Raw genomic sequence first — 15,267 nt, 5'->3', positions numbered from 1 at the left:
GATGTTAAACAGAACTGGACCCAGCACTGAGCCCTGGGGAACCCCACTGGTGACCGGCCTCCAGCCGGATTTAGCCCCATTTACCACCACTCTTTGGGCCCGGCCATCCAGCCAGTTTTTAACCCAAAGGAGGGTGTGCCTATCCAGGCCAGCAGTTACCAGTTTCTCCACCAGAACACTATGAGAAACTGTATCAAAGGCTTTACTGAGGTCCAGGAAAACTACATCCACAGCCCTTCCCTCGTCAACCAGGCGGGTCATCCTGTCATAGAAGGTGATCAGGTTTGATTGGCAAGATCTGCCTTTCATAAACCCATGTTGACTGGGCCTGATCACCCGGTTAACCTGTATGTGCTCATTAATAGCACTCAAGATAACCTGTTCCATGACTTTGCCCGTCACCGAGGTCAGACTGACAGGCTTGGTGAGAAAGCCTTCTTGGGTCTGTCTTCTGTGCCTGGGTGGAAAAATCCAGATGAACCAGCTTGGAGGGACTCACTGTTGGGATTACCTCCACGTTCTTTCCAAAAGCGGATGATCTGTCAGCCTCGCTGCAGGGAAACTGAGGCACTGAAAAATGGGAAGCTACTTGCAGTGGCAGGATCTGTAACGGCTGGAGGTTTTTTGTCTCCCGCTCTAAAGGCTACCCCTTGTCAAAGCACAGGGATGGTAAGTAGAAGAAAAACAGTGGAGGTTGTTGGCTCTGCTGACGTGGCAGCTGTGCTGGGCGTCCTAATGGCTGACTTGTAGGCTTCTGGGAGATGAGTGGGGACAGGGGTTAAGCCCCACAGGTCAGTGTGGGGTTGGTTTTGGATGTAGAATGGGAACAGGCCTCAATGGAGCAGGTGAGTCACAGGCTGTGCAATGCAGAGACCATCCCTTTCCATGGGCCACTGACCTAGAGTGTCCCTGCATCCAGGGTACCGCGTTCTCCCAGCAGGTCCTGTTCCAGAGATCTCTTCTAATACCACTGGGGCCATCATTTTTCCTCTCTTTCCCCCAAGAGCAACAGGCATCATCTCCCCAGATGCCAGAGGGACCATCTTACAAACCAGAGGATGAACAGATGCACCAGCCTTGGCAAAACCAGGGAAAAGAAAACCACAGAGGGGGAACCGCAGCATTTCTTCCCGTGCAGGGGAATGGAGAGTAGCTACGCTCGCTTGGAGCTCACCAAAGCAGCTGATAGTGATTTCTGCCTCTGGTTGGATGGACGATGGAAGCTTCTCCCGTTTGGCTCACCTGATGCCTCATGGCTCTGCAGCTCTGCCTGCCAAGTGCTCGATTAAAGTCTACTTCAGTGCATGGATGTACAAAGGCTTTACAGGGCTGTGCCAGACCTCATCCCCGTGCCTGTGGGGCTTTGTTATGGAGCGCTGTCATCCAAGGGAAAGCACTGCTGCTCTTCCCATCTCCTCTCACAGCTGTGTCAGCTTTAGTTCAAATAGCTGGTGGCTGCCTAACGAACAAAGGAAACTCGAATGCTTGAACAAATGTGACTTTGGAGGTCACCGGGTTGGGGAAGCTGTGATTTTGACAAGGCTGTGGTGGCCGGAGGGAGGACACGGGTGGTGCTGGGCAAGCCTGGTGCTCCTCAACCTCCGGCCTCATGCTGGGTCTCTTCCTCGGACGCTGGACATTGGCTTTCTGGAGCTGATGTGCTTCCAGTCGGGTTTGCAGCAGAGATTCCTCAGGCTATCTGTGCTCACAGTTGAACAAGGATTTACCCCCTAGGCAAACCTAGGCTTATCCTAAAATTCATAAAAATAAAGAATCTATTGAAATTGATGCAAGCTCATGAGTCAAAAATCTATTCTTAGAGTCCCAGATTACAAATAGATTTATCTTACAAATGGGCTTCACCAGCTGCATTTCAGACTTATGCTTAAGCATGTTCAGGTAGAGGCTTGAACGCTTGGCTCGTTTCAGCACATGCCTGAAGGCCATGTTGAGTCGGAGCTATGGGAGACCATCTTCTACAAAAAAAAAAAATAAAAAAAATCAGCTGTTTAACTCTTTTAAATGGTCCCATGGTGTTGCTGTGTCCTGTTAAACAGCTACTGCTTTTTACCTGCGTGAGTGTCTGGTGCACTGGCGTGTTACACATCTGCATATGGTACATACATCTGTGTGCACGTGTGTTCTGTGTGGTTTGAGGGCATCCAGTGGTCTATAGTTCTTCCACCAGCTCGTAGCTGGGTGATGGGGTTGCTTGTGTCATGGGTTATAAAGTGTTGAAGAGTGAGCTTAACAGGGGACGGCAGCTGTATGGAAGGTGCGTGTGATGGCAGGGGCCGTTTGCTGGAGGTGGGCATCGGGAGGGGCAGGGTGGGAGCAGATGGGGCAGAGCTGTAGCCTGGCTTGGGAAAGGCAGCGCTGGAAAGCAGGTCAAAGCTGCAGTGGGGAGCGTGGAGACTCCGCCATGACCAAGGGCAGCATCACCACCATGGGTGGCTCCCACCAGCTTTCTCAGGGGTCCATGGGGTCACTTGGGGTGAGGTGTTTCCTGCCTTGCTTCTCCCTTTCTGTTTGCTCTTTCTCACTCTCCTGCTGAGGCTTCGGGGAGCCCGGGCCATGGCCACAGCTCTCCTCGCCTCCCGGCTCTCTGCTGTCACCTTCGTGCGGGAAACACCTCCCTGTTGCCTGAGATCCCGTCTCCTTGTCAAGGGAGCTGTGGGGTGAGTGCTGCCCCGTGCCCGGCACGGAGCTGGGGGCCCTGCCTGCACCTGGTCACTTCTCCTACACCTGCTGTCCCTTCTGTGTACTAGAAACCCTGGAGGGTTATCCTTGGATCCCACTGCCCTGCCAGGATGGATGCTCTGAGGAAGGAAGGAAACAAGATCCCTACATTGGTCCAGGAGAGGGAACGGGGCAGCAGTGAATGGGGAGAGGTTGTTTTGGGGGGGGGGGGGGGGGGGGGTGGGGGCTGTACCCCATCTCATAGGGGTCACTCTGCACTGGTAGCTCTGGAGTAGGCAAGAAGCCTTCCTGCCACCCCCAAGTCATCACTGTGAGGTTCGGATCACCCGGAGCCTGTGGCAGCTTAGGAAGGGGCTTTGGGTCCGGAGGCTGAACTGTGCCCTGAGGCCGCGGTGCCCATTTGAGAGTGGTACCCAGGGGTGGGCTCAGAATTGGCTCCATCGTCCTGGTGGGACGTGGGCTGATGCCAGCAAGGCTGGAGTGTGGTGAGCACCTCTGCCTGCCTGGCTGGGCTCCACGTGCTCGCGGGGAGAGAAGAAATCGTGGCAGGCGATGGGTTTGGGGACGGGGGAGCTGAGGGGACAGGGACTGGAGTTAGCGAGCAGCCCGGGATGTTGAGGGGCTCTGCGGTTGTTCGGATGGGGCTGTTGGTTTCACAGCCCTCATTTAAGCTCTCCAGGCACGTGGTGACCTTGGGAGCACGTGACAAATTTGCAGCCGAATTACTCTATGTGATGGAGATGCCGAACTGGGAATCGGGGAGCTGGATTCTCTCTAGCTTTGGCAGGGGGGGACAGGAGTGTTGCCAGGTCAGAGCTGGGATCCAGCCAGCCCAATGTTACTGACAGTATCACTCTTTACCCAAGAGCTGCTGGTATTAGTTCTTCCCGGTCACGAGCTTTGCTCGGCAGCATCTCTGCCCAGTGGGGAGAAGAGACCTTGCAGGAGCAGTTCATCAAAAGGACATATATAGGGGGAAAAAGCCCAAAGCACCTGCTTTCTGAGAGCAGATCTGAAGCATTGATGTTCCTGCGGCCTCAGAAGGGATCAGCACTTACAGCTGTCCCTAGAGAACTCCTGTATGTTAATTTAAGTTTACTCTAATGTCTATGTCACCTGCTTACAGTGGAAGCTGGAGGAGCAGAGAAGCAATTGCAAATGGGCTTGTCTGGATCTCAAGGTCATCTTGGCACGTGCTGTTTTAAATCTGTGTATATATTTGTTAACTGTTGCGCTCATTAATTGACTGCTTGTGCTGAGGAGGCAGCTGGTGATGAAATGGCCACAGGGGCTGAATTTCTGGGAGCATTGTTGATGTCCACTGAAAAGGCATCAAGAGCCTTTCCAAGGGCAGAGCTTGGGGCCGAGCAGAGGGGACCAGCAGTGCTGCTCTCCTCCAACATTGATCCCTGTCCTGCTCTGACTCCTCTCCAAAGCTGCAGAAACTGCTTGGTCTCAGGTTCAGCCCATGCTGGGGTCCCTCCTGGGCATGTCACTTCGCCTTCCATACTCTGCTCTTTCCCTGGCTGGTGGTGAGAGCGTATATCCTCTCTCGGCAGCAGCAACTTTGCCGTAACGCTGTTGTCGTTCAGGAGTGAACAGAAACATTCCAGCTCTTTCACTGGCTTTTTATGTAGCTCAGTCATCCAGTTGGTGGTTGCAGAATAGCCCGAGATCTTTCAGCCTCAAGAAGAGCAAAGCCATGTCACCCCAGAGTCCTAAAGCAGCTTGTCCTTCCCCCTCCATGGGTGTTAACTCCTTCCTCTCCTTGGCTTGTCTTCCAGGTACTGAAAGGCTGCAAGAAGCTGAACCTGTCTGTCCATTCGGTGGGACGCATCCCGGGGGGCTATGTCACCAACCACATCTACACCTGGGTGGACCCGCAGGGCCGGAGCGTGTCCCCGCCGACGGGCCTGCCACACCACCAGAACAGCTCCCTCCGCAAGGACAGCGAGAAGAGGAGCCACCTCCAGCTCCTGCAAGAGGGAGATGAGAAAAAGGTGAGCAAGAGGGGCAGCCATGGCCCTGGGGGCCTGTCTGCATTTACCCTCTTTGTTCCTTTTATGGTTTTCGTTTGCATGGTTCTATCCTCTGTTGGGATGGCTTGTGTCTCCTTTAGGATATGGTGGATCCTGGTTTTCTCCCTCGGTCCATAGCTTTCCCTCTGTCTTCCGTGAGGAGTCCTGCAGGACAGGATGGATTAGTTTTGGTCCCATTTGACACAGGTAGAACCTGAGCTGGAGACAAGGCATTGTCCAGAGGCAGACTTGTCCAGTGGTGAGGGTCCTGCCAGGACCAGTGGTCAAACCAGAAGTTGCTTGTAAGGCTTTTTGTGAGCAGGTGGTGGTTTTGGCTGGAGGCTCGGTGCCAGCGTGGTCACTCAGAGGCTGGCGTAGATGTTGTGTTCAGGTGGGCTCATGGATTTGGAGAGGGCTGGATCTCAGAGTGCCTTACTGCCCTTCTTACTGCCTTTAAGGTCTTTCCTCAGGTGGTTTTGTGAGGTTTTCTTGGGTCTCTTGGCAGTTTTGTCTAAGTGAAAAAAACAACTTTTCTCTACCAAAAATGCTGTCAAATAAACTGGATCATTTTCCTTTTCTGTTTGGTGAGAGGCAGACTGAGGCAGGAAGGATCTGAGCAGTGCCCGTGCCAAACACCCTGACAAATGAAAAAGGAGGAGGGGAGGGGGGATGGCTTTCACCACCATACCAGGGCAGCTGGTGGTGCCTGGCCAGTGCTGGTCAATCCCAAGACCTGGGTCTTGGACCATTGACAGAAAGAAAAGTGTATCAGCACGGCTAATTCCAGTCCCCTTCTCTTACCATGAGCCTGCCCTCCTTTCAAACAGACCTTGTGATAAGTGGAGCCAGCGGAAGATGTGTCCAAACGGCAATATCTGATCTTGGGGATTTAGTGTTTCTTCCCCCTCATGCTTCCCGTGCCCAAACAGAGACACTTGTAGCTGCGGAGGAGCAGCGCTCAGGGGCTCTTGCAGTGAGACGTGGGCTGGAGGGATGGGCTCTGCTCGCTGTCTCGGCGGTGATGGATACGGAACCTCTTTGTCCAGTACAAGTGTTGCCCTCACTGGTGTTCACAGGATACTCGAGCGCTGCCAGGAGCGAGCGGGGTACTTGCTTCCCGAAGGTGCAGAGTTGCTTGGAGCCGTGACATGTCTCCGTCCCGTTACCCTGAGATCACTGTGGCTGTCCGCAGCGCTTTGATTGCCTGCCCAAAATGTCCTCGACTCCACCTGGAAAGGCTGTGGAGGGATCTGTAAGCTTTAAACCTCCCACCTCACCAGAGAAGGAAAAATCTAATAGAGGATGAGGCAGTTTGCTGATGAAATATTCATGTGGGCCACAAGGGAGAGGAGCCCATTATTTTTACTTTAAGGAGAAGAGAAAAGCAGCCGCGGCTGGTTTGCTGGTGTCCCCCACCCCCTACCACTCCGTGTCACCTTGATACGGCAGGCAGCGACTCTTTGAAGCTCTAGGTAGGAGGTATTTCTCTGCAAAGTACATCCCTTTACTCCTTGCCACGTATCGACATGAAACACGCAGAAGCCTGCGGCCGTGCACATCCCTGCCCGGTGCCGGAGCCTCGCGTGACCCCGGACAGCCCCTTCCCGTCAGTCCCTGGGGAGATGGGATTACAGGTGCCCTAGTTGTCTCTGTGCAGCTCAGCTGCTGCAAGGGCTGGTCATCAGCCCAAAGCACCTTCCTCTCTGCTGCTCCTGGGCCGGAGCTCGTTGGGGCTGGCTCCCAGGGGGTGCCCAGGAAAATGAATCCCATGGAACTTTGCAAGTTAAGAGAGCTTTAATTACTGCAGCTTAATCTGCTTCGGAGGGAATGAAGCCAAGTTGAATGAAGGCCACATGAAACTTCGAAGAGCATCTAGGCTGGGCTTGGCTGTGGTTGGATGTGCCTGCTCCCAGGGTATGAGGGACCCCAGCTCCTGTGGCTCCGTCCTGGCTGAGCTGGGCTGCAGGGCCCTGGCACCCCGAAGTGGCTGTGCTTGTTCTGAGCTGTGATTCTCTGATGCTATTGCCGTGATGCCTCTTTGCAGCAGTGCTGCACTTCCAGAACACTGGGAAGGTTTCCCAGCCTTGGGTGGGATGCCCAGTCTTCATGGTGCTACCAGCTTGTGGCTCGCTGACTTCAGGTCCTTTTGCCCAGATGTGAGGGCTGGCAAAGAGCCTCACACTCCACTGGGCTCTTCCAAAATCAAAGCTTGTTCTTCCATCCCTTGGTGCTGTTTCACAGTCAGACAGCCCTTTGACTTCTTGTAACGGAGAATTGTGCTTTGACCCAGAGCAGGGAGGTGAAGGCCCCTCTGTTAACCTGGGAAGAGCCAGCTGTGGTTGCAGGAGATGCTTGAATCTCACAGAACTGAGTGTGCAAAGCTCAGATGCCGAGAGCAGTGCTGGCATCGTGGGAACGGGCAGTGTTCAACCTTCTTGCAGCACTACTCCGTAGCACGTCAGCGGTGCCATCGGTCGCTCTGCCGGTCCCATCCTGCCCCTCTGTGCCACACTGGCCGTGTACCGGGCTTCTAACAGAAGCCCTCAGCCATGTGTTGTTTGAGTCCTGGCATCCCCATGCAGCTCTGCTGGTGGCTTTGGTCTCCCTCTGTGACTCCAGGCTCAACTTCTTGTGCTAGACTCCAGCAGCATGCCTCCCACTCTGCTCCAGCACGGCTTTCGGCGCTACCTGGAGGTCTTCTCCGTGCCCCGTTAACAGGTGTCATGGTTCAGCCCAGCTGGCAACTCAATGCCACACAGCCACTCGCTCACCCTCCCACACCCCTGGGGAATGGGGAAGAAAATGAAAGGAGAAAAGGGAAGGAGACTTGTGGGTTGAGATAAGGATAATGTAATAATAATAATAATATAAAATTAAAATTAATAATAAGAATAATATATGAGTATATATATGTAATGATAATAATATATACAAACAAGTGATGCACAGTGTAATTGCTCACCAACGCCTGTCCCGTTCTTGTCCCCATAAATGATCCCAAAACAGATAAGTCCCGACACTGCAATCCTGGATGAGCAAAAGGCCCAAAAAGAGAACGAGAGAAAGAGCACTCCGAGAGATGGAGAGTGAGAGCCCCTGGAAGAGCAAAGGCCAGTCAACCCTCATCTATACACTGGGCATGACACTGTGTGATATGGAATACTTCATTTAGTCCTAACCCTCAGTTCAAATCCGAAGGGCAGTTGTGGCCCCTGTGTTCCGGCCATGCTCCCCCCAGCCCCTTGTGCCCCTGTACACTGGCAAGAACGCGGCAAGCTGAAAAGTCCTTGAGGTCTCAGTGCCAATTATAAACATCAGTGCGCTATCAACGTTCTTCTCATAGCGAGTGCCAGGCTAAAAGCAAAACACAGAGCTCTTCTAGCTGCTGAAAAGAACAGCTAACTCTGTCCCAGTCAAAACCAGGACAAGGGGCCTCCATCCTTGCTGACCACAAGCACGACGCATCTCTGTCCCTAGCCTGCTGGCTCAGGTTCAGAAGTGCTTCCAGCAGTAGCTGTTGGCACTGGTGGGACCTGAGGTTGCTCAGAGTAGAGCCCTGACCCAGCCTGCCTCCAGACCCAGCTCCTCCTCACTGCCCTGCTTGTCGATGTCGATGTGCAAGGCTTGGTGTGCATGTTGTGACAACCTTTGCTCCTGAATCCCCATCTGTAAGACCAGCAAAAGAAGATAACTGGAAGCTACAACCTTTAAATGACCAAGGCTGCCCAGATGCTCCTGTATCCAAAGGTGCCTTGCTTTGCCAGCTGACGGTGAAAGAAAGCCCCACGGGGATGGAAGAGGGGCTGGCAGTCTGAGAGGGGTTACCTGGTGTGGCTGCTGGTGGCTGAACTCAGGCCATGAGTAGCTGAGTCACTTTGTCCTGACTTACTGTGCACCATCGAGAGATGAAAACGTCTCAGAACACAGGAACAGCTTGCCTCTATCTTTTTCTCTTTTTATTTGTATGTATATATCTAGATATATATATTTAATGGCTGCAAGTGGGGTTGTTCTGTTCACAAATATCATGCAAATAAATGCAGCATGTCCCTGGTTAATTCGGTGGAGTCAACTGGAATTGACAGGTACCCCCAAGGGCTATTTGATTTCTGGATGGTTTTACATATTGAGGGAAGGGCTGGGGATTAGTTGATTATTTTTTTACTCCCCTCTCTCTCCTCTTTCTAATCGATCTGGATGTCCTGGAATACATATGCAAAAGCTTTCAAACAGGCACTGTTTGGCAGAGCACAGCAGAGATCAGACTTCAGCCCTACAGCGGGATGCTGAAGCGATGTAAACCAGCGAGTTTATTAATGCTTTGCTACAGTTCAGCTAACCTGCAATGCCACTGGAGTTAAGGTGATATTTCCAGCTTTTGCAAGGTTAAATCCAAGGTTGGTGGAGGCATCCTACATCCATCAGGCAATAGAGATATCCCTACCTGGCCACCTTCCCCTCCAGCATCTGTTCTCTATGCCTGAAAGGATGGGTTGTAGCATGGTTTAACAAGTTTGTTTATCTGTAGGCAGAAGCATTCATTATCAAAAGGCTTGAAATGGAAACCACTGCTGTTGGCGTGTGCATGACAGTGTAAGCGATCCGTCGGGGTGCCGAGCGGAGGGATCCGTTGCATGGCTGCGGGCACCTGGACGGTGGGATGGAGGTGTGGAGCAGCTGGGCTGGACTGGTGTGCAGCCAGGGTGGTTGGGCCTTCAGCTGACAGGTCGGTCTCACCTCCTTGGGTAGCTTTGCTGTAGCACAGCGTTGCTGGCCTGGGGCTGGCACGTTCCTTGCCCTTGGCTTTGTCGTATTTTTGTGTGGACACTGGGGTTCCTTGGCTGTCAGTGGTGGAAGAAGCCGTTGTGGGACTTTGGGAGGTTACTGGTGGGCTTCCGGCTGTCCTCTGGCTCTGCTTTCACCATCCCATCCCATTCCAGTCAGTGGTTCTGGGCCAAAATCCAGCTTGCACCGAGCTTGGGTCAGAGGCTATTCCGTGTGGATGAGCAGGAGGTCAGTGCTGAGATCTGGGCCAATTATCCAGTGTAGACCTGACCTAACGCAAACGAGAAGGCACAGAAAGAGATGCAAGAATTAGAAGGAATGGATGAAGGAGGTGCTGGCACGTATGCACCTGCAGTTGTGCAAGTTGTTGCAAATCCTTACACTTTCCATGTCTGTGTGGTCTGTGGCAGGTTGAAGAGATGGTTGCATTTCCCAAGTTTTGCTATTATTAGTTTCCTGCAGCGAGGACAGCCTTCCCTGTAGTCGTAATCAGTGGGTCCAGTGTTTCATCAGAGCCCAGTGCCCATCTTTCGCCATGGGTGAAGTAGCCAGTAAGGTTGGCAATAAGCTTTTAAAACAAAGGGCTTCTACTAGCACGGAGCTCTGGTGAAACATTCTTGGAGCCACCTGTGTCCAGGACACCCACAGCAGCAGGTCACAGTCCCCCAGTGCCATCCCAACAGAGGATGTAGCCTTCTTGCTCGAGAGACAGGACCTGCTTCCACTGGTCGGTTTGTGTTTCACAGCAGTTTGATTTTTTATGATCTATTCAGGCTTAAGTCATCTACAGATTTTTCACAGCAGCAAGGACCATTTGTGCTCTGAATTGTCATTAATGCACTTCTGGGATCAACAGCTTATTTCATTAGGAGCACTTTGGAAACCATCAGCCAGCAAAAACTCGTAGGTGCTCTTGTGCTGGGAGGAGGATGAACTGTGCAAAATGCTCTGCAAGTGTCGGACTGGTAATTCTGTGAGAAACGCCATTTCATCAGCTGAATCGTTGCAGTAACATGCTTATTGCAGGGGAGCTGCTTATTCCTTTAAGCTTTTGCTGCAGCAGAAGAAAGAAAATATACATAAAGAAGAGAGCGTGAACTTGCCTTTAGGCAGTTCTGTATTCAAAAGTAGCTATAATTATTATTATTAAAAAAAAAAAAATCTATCCGTGATAACATTGCGTGGCTTGAATGTTTGAGACAGTAACGGTGACTACTTGAGCATGAAGGATAAGAGATGCAGGAGAGATAAGGAAGGATTTCTTTCTATTAGATTGTAATGACATTTTCAGTGTGAAGTCGTTCAGCTCCCCGCGTCTCTCACTGTTTGCTTGCTCTGACCTTGCTGGGCTTTGCATTGCTTTACGGCTGGAAGCCTCTCCGGGCTACCTGGGGGTCTGTGGTCAGCTCCCCACTTGCCCACAGGCTTCCTCTGGTGACTGGAGTATGTGACAGGAGCCACGGGTCCCCCGGTTCCCTGGGGATAAAAGGCATCCTTCCACCTCGGATGCTCTGCGGCACTGTCCCAGCAGACTTACCCCAAATATCCCTCGGGTCAGATCTCAGCTCACCTCACGCTGGCAGGCACCAGCGCCATCTCCTCGTTATTTCAGGCACTTTAAGCAGAAGCAGCACCCAAAAGTGATTAATTGAGCCCCAGAGCTCTGGAGTGCTGCGTGAGCGGGGCACTGCCCGGCGGGGAGGCAGCCTGTGGGCCAGCTTTACAGATTGTCCCGCTGCTTCTGTTGTTGCCTGCCTGTCCCTGCGCTCGGAGCGTCACCTCTCAGCCGTGGTGATGTTCGGTGCCCCGGTGCTCACCTCCTACAAGAACCTATTTGCAAATCGGTGCCCGTTGCACAGCCGGAGGCAGCGTTGTGGCTGTGCTGATGTCGAACACGCTCGGAGGCGGCTGCCAGCGCCGCTGCGGCAGCGAAGTCCCCAGGGTGGCCTTACGCAGCTGCCCTGGGTGGTGGGTTAGTGTTGGGGCAGCTCTGCTGGACCCAGCTCCCTGGCAGCTGCGGCTCTGCTGCTCCCAGTACCTCGGTTAATGGGTCGTGAGCCAGCTCTGCGTTCCTGAGAGCTGTGCCCGCACGTTTGCAGGATGTCTAGACATAGCCGGTGGGGTTTCCTTGGTGAGCAGGAGGAGGATGAGCCCTGCGAGCCTCCTAAAGTGTTGTTTTTGTTGTATGGTAGCAGTAATGGCATGGAAATAGCTGTGGGCACGGGTGAAACCTCCTCAGCCACTCGCGCAGCTGTGCGCTGAATGGTGCTGACGCAGAGTGATTCTTGTCTGAAAGTGCTTTTTCTAATGGTAAAATTGAATCTGTTGGCAGGTAATTTCATGAACGCGGAGAAAAGAAATCTTGTGCAAGAATCAGCTCAGAGCAAACGTCTTACTGATGATGGCAGTGTTTTTCCTTCATTTCCTGCTACAGGAGGCGGCAGATGTTTCCATGTTGAAATTGAAATTAAAATTGTGTCCCTCATCTTCCAAATGCTTCTGGGTCGTACATGCAGGAGCAGCGTGGGGCTGGACACAGCCTCAGGGCAGCACAGGGGAGAAGGTGGGGACTGTGCAGCGTCTGTGCTCCCAGGAGCCTGGGAATCCCTGGCCCTTCTCAGTGGGTTGCAGGGGTTTACGTTGCCTGTGTGTCCTCAGTTTCCCTCTGCAGAACAGCTGCCCTTCTGCACAGCCTCGCCTGCTGCCTCTGTTTTTGGATGGTGTTAGGACAACTGTCCATTTAGCAGCTTGGAGTGACCCCGGCTCCCCTGACCCCAGCCCCGGAGGTGTGTTAGAGCTGCTTGCTCTGAGCTTCAGCCTGGCAGTAGAACAGGGGGAGAGCTGAGGAGGGAGGAAGCAGTCAGGTTGCCCAGAGAAGTTGTGGCTGCCCCATCCCTGGAAGTGTTCAAGGCCAGGTTGGAAGAGGCTTTGAGCAACCTGGTGTAGTGGCAGGTGTCCCTGCCCATGGCAGGGGACTTGGAACTGGATGATCTTGAAGGTCCCTTCCAACCCAAACAGTTGTGTGATTCTATAATAAAATGGAAATGTAACCAAACACCCTCTTCTGGGACAAGATTTGCACAGAAATGTCTATCATATATGTACAAACCTGTTTAAATGAGTGGAAAAGCCCAAGCAGAAGGGCTTGGTCTGGGAAATGCTGTATTGGGGGTCTGTTCCCAGTGGAGCCCAGGATCAAGTCCCAGTGGTGGGAACCACTGGAAACAGCAGCCTGGTCACAGTGGACATGTTTAGCTCCCTCCTTGACAGCACAGCTTGACTTGTGCTTCACTGTCATCCCACAGTCTCCCTCCCAGCCCACAGCCGTGTCTGGAGCATGGGCTTGTGGCGTGGGAGAGGTTCCCTCAACAGGGAAGGCACCGGGTGCCCCTGAGCATGGGGCAGCCCGCATGATGATGCCAACCCCACCTAGCGCCGTCTCTGCGGATCCCGTCGCTGGAGGCAGGAGGCCCTTGGGAAACAGTGTGCAAAATAGTCTCCCATCTTATCCCTAAGGCCTTAACATGGAGTTACTCAGCCTTTGCTTCATCCTGGCAATCAGCTTATCCCTCAGCTTGGCTCCCAAACGCTTTCTCTCCACTCCTCCTTCCTGCCTCCCTCATCGCTCCCCGGTCGGATCAAACCGAGCTCCCTGCCTGCGAGCGCTCCCTTTATTTCTCAGCTATTCCCTAAATCTGTGGTTTGTCAATAAGCCCAGCGCTCCGAGCGCAGTATTTCCTCTGGCTCCCGCTGCTGCCACGCTTTTCCTGGCAGCCCGAGTTTCTGTTACCGTTTCTGCAAGGTTTATTTGGAAAGGCATAGGTATTATTAGTTGATTAAAAAATGCAATTAAGCCCTCACCAACTCAATTTTCCGGGATTGCCAGCAGCGACGTATTTTCAAGTAGTGCTTTGGGTTTTTTCCTGCAGCTCAGGTTGGCAGGAAGGTCTTCCAGACCCTTCTTGCTGGGGGCTGCGTTCATTGCTTTCTGCTTCTTGAAGTCTGGGCTTGCTACGGGTGTAAACCAACCTGCTCACGCAGCAGCACATCAGGTTCGATGGGAAAGGGAGTATCTCTTACTCCATCTGATGATATCGGAGTGGGGAGAGCAGCTTCTCAGCTTACCAGCCCGTCGGGATAATGTTAAAGGGAAATGTGGATGTCTTGATACGGAGCTCCCTCTCGTATCGCCAACTCCAGTGGAGTGCTGGCCCTTGTAGTTGTTGTTTAGGGACTTGTAGAGAGGGCGTGTTGCCATTACCACTCTTATTTTTGGCCCTGATCTGTGACTGCATGCACTTTGCTGCGTTTCTGCTACTTGTGTTTTTTCCCAAAGTTGGGGAATTTTGGAAAGGTATGGCCCTGGTGTGGTGAAGAAGTGACAGTAGAAGGGAAACCCTGAACGTTGTTAGACAAATGGGGAGAAAAGAGAAGGGCTTTGGAAAAGTTGGATATTTTCTTGGTATTAAAAAAAGCACAGTGAAATGTTCTATAAAGCAATGATTTTAGGTCCAGGGCAACGTTTTTGTATAAAGAAAAAGTAAAACTGCCCTTGATTTTGAGAGGCAAAGGCTCCCTTGATTGGGTACAGCACCCAGCTCTCCTCTCCAGCCTGGAGCATGAAGGTTTCTTTTTGGTTCCTTTATAACACTGCAATCCTAGAACCTTTTCCAGCACTTTGTGCACTTTAAAGCAGGGGAAGGACAAACCCAGGGAATGGTGGGTTTGTGCAGCCCTGGACAAGGACTCTGATGCAGGTAGTTAATGTCTTACAGTTCTCGCTCCCTGGCTTTCCAGTACAGCCGTTTCTGGAGCCAGGGCAGCGATACCCACCAGCATTGGTGGCATAGATGATCTTTGAGGTCCCTTCCAACCCAAACCATTCTGTGATTCTGTATTTGTGGGGGTCACCCCAGCTTTGGCTCACAGATCCATAAAACACACGCAGCTGATGAGGCAGCAGTGCCGTTGCCAGCCAGCTGCAATACCAGTATAGAAAAGTAGGAGCTGTTTTGATGACCATTTCTTAAAGAACAAAATCTCACAGTGTAGAGTCCTTAGGTAGATTTATGTCCTACTGCTGATTTCTGTCTTGCTGCTGCACCACCACCAAGGTAGAAAATGGCTTTTCAATGCCAACCTCTCTAAGGCTGGGCTGAATTCCCTGCGTGATGCTGTGTCCTCCAGAAAGGCAGGTTAATTAGTGACTTGAAGCTGGAAATGACTTTTCCATCCAGGTAAATGTGCAAGCTTTTGATTTAACCGCGATGAAGAGTTTTAAACGTAAAAGCCATTACAAACAGGCTGTTTCTATCAGTGTGAAACACATTTTGGCTTTTCTCATTTGTTTTTATTCCTGCTGTCTGCCTTTCTTCGGAATCGACTTAAAACTTGGGACAAAAGCAAAAAAAAAAAACCTGGAGTTATTCATTTAGAAAATGTCGTGCAGCGAGCGAACAAAGGCCATTTTAAATGGAGAGTCCTCAAGGGACCTAAACACAGGCTTGGTCATTCACTCCCAATTCTCACTTGAACTTTCATATCTCATCAGGCCCTCTGAGCAGGAGGGAGGAAGAAGGCAGATGGGGAGGTGGCTAATAGCTTTGGCGTGACCTTGCAAAATCAGCCCTGCGGCCAGGAAAACATCTGTCCAGGTGCCGCGCGGTGCTTCAGCCTGTCAGGGCGTTGTAGAAAATGTTAAACATCTGTTGCAGGGTGTGCTGGCTGTTCTGGGCAGGACAGCTGCAAAAATCTGCCTTGGCGT

The 15,267-nt window shown here is 52.2% G+C and overlaps 1 protein-coding gene across 2 annotated transcripts in view; it reads left to right on the top strand.

Annotated features, from left to right (window-relative positions):
• The window catches only part of WHRN (whirlin), a 53,510-nt gene that overhangs the window by 12,767 nt on the left and 25,476 nt on the right, over positions 1-15,267 (top strand). For both annotated transcript variants that reach the window (XM_086625156.1, XM_086625157.1), the window contains exon 2: positions 4,485-4,700. In XM_086625156.1, the coding sequence (XP_086481282.1) occupies positions 4,485-4,700 (216 nt within the window). The remainder of the gene's footprint in view (positions 1-4,484; positions 4,701-15,267) is intronic.

The sequence above is a fragment of the Tauraco erythrolophus genome, chromosome 22, assembly GCF_009769465.1.
Source record: "Tauraco erythrolophus isolate bTauEry1 chromosome 22, bTauEry1.pri, whole genome shotgun sequence".
Lineage (NCBI taxonomy): Eukaryota > Metazoa > Chordata > Aves > Musophagiformes > Musophagidae > Tauraco > Tauraco erythrolophus.
The sequence above is the reverse complement of the archived record's forward strand: the minus strand, read 5'-3'. Positions and strand labels throughout refer to the sequence as shown.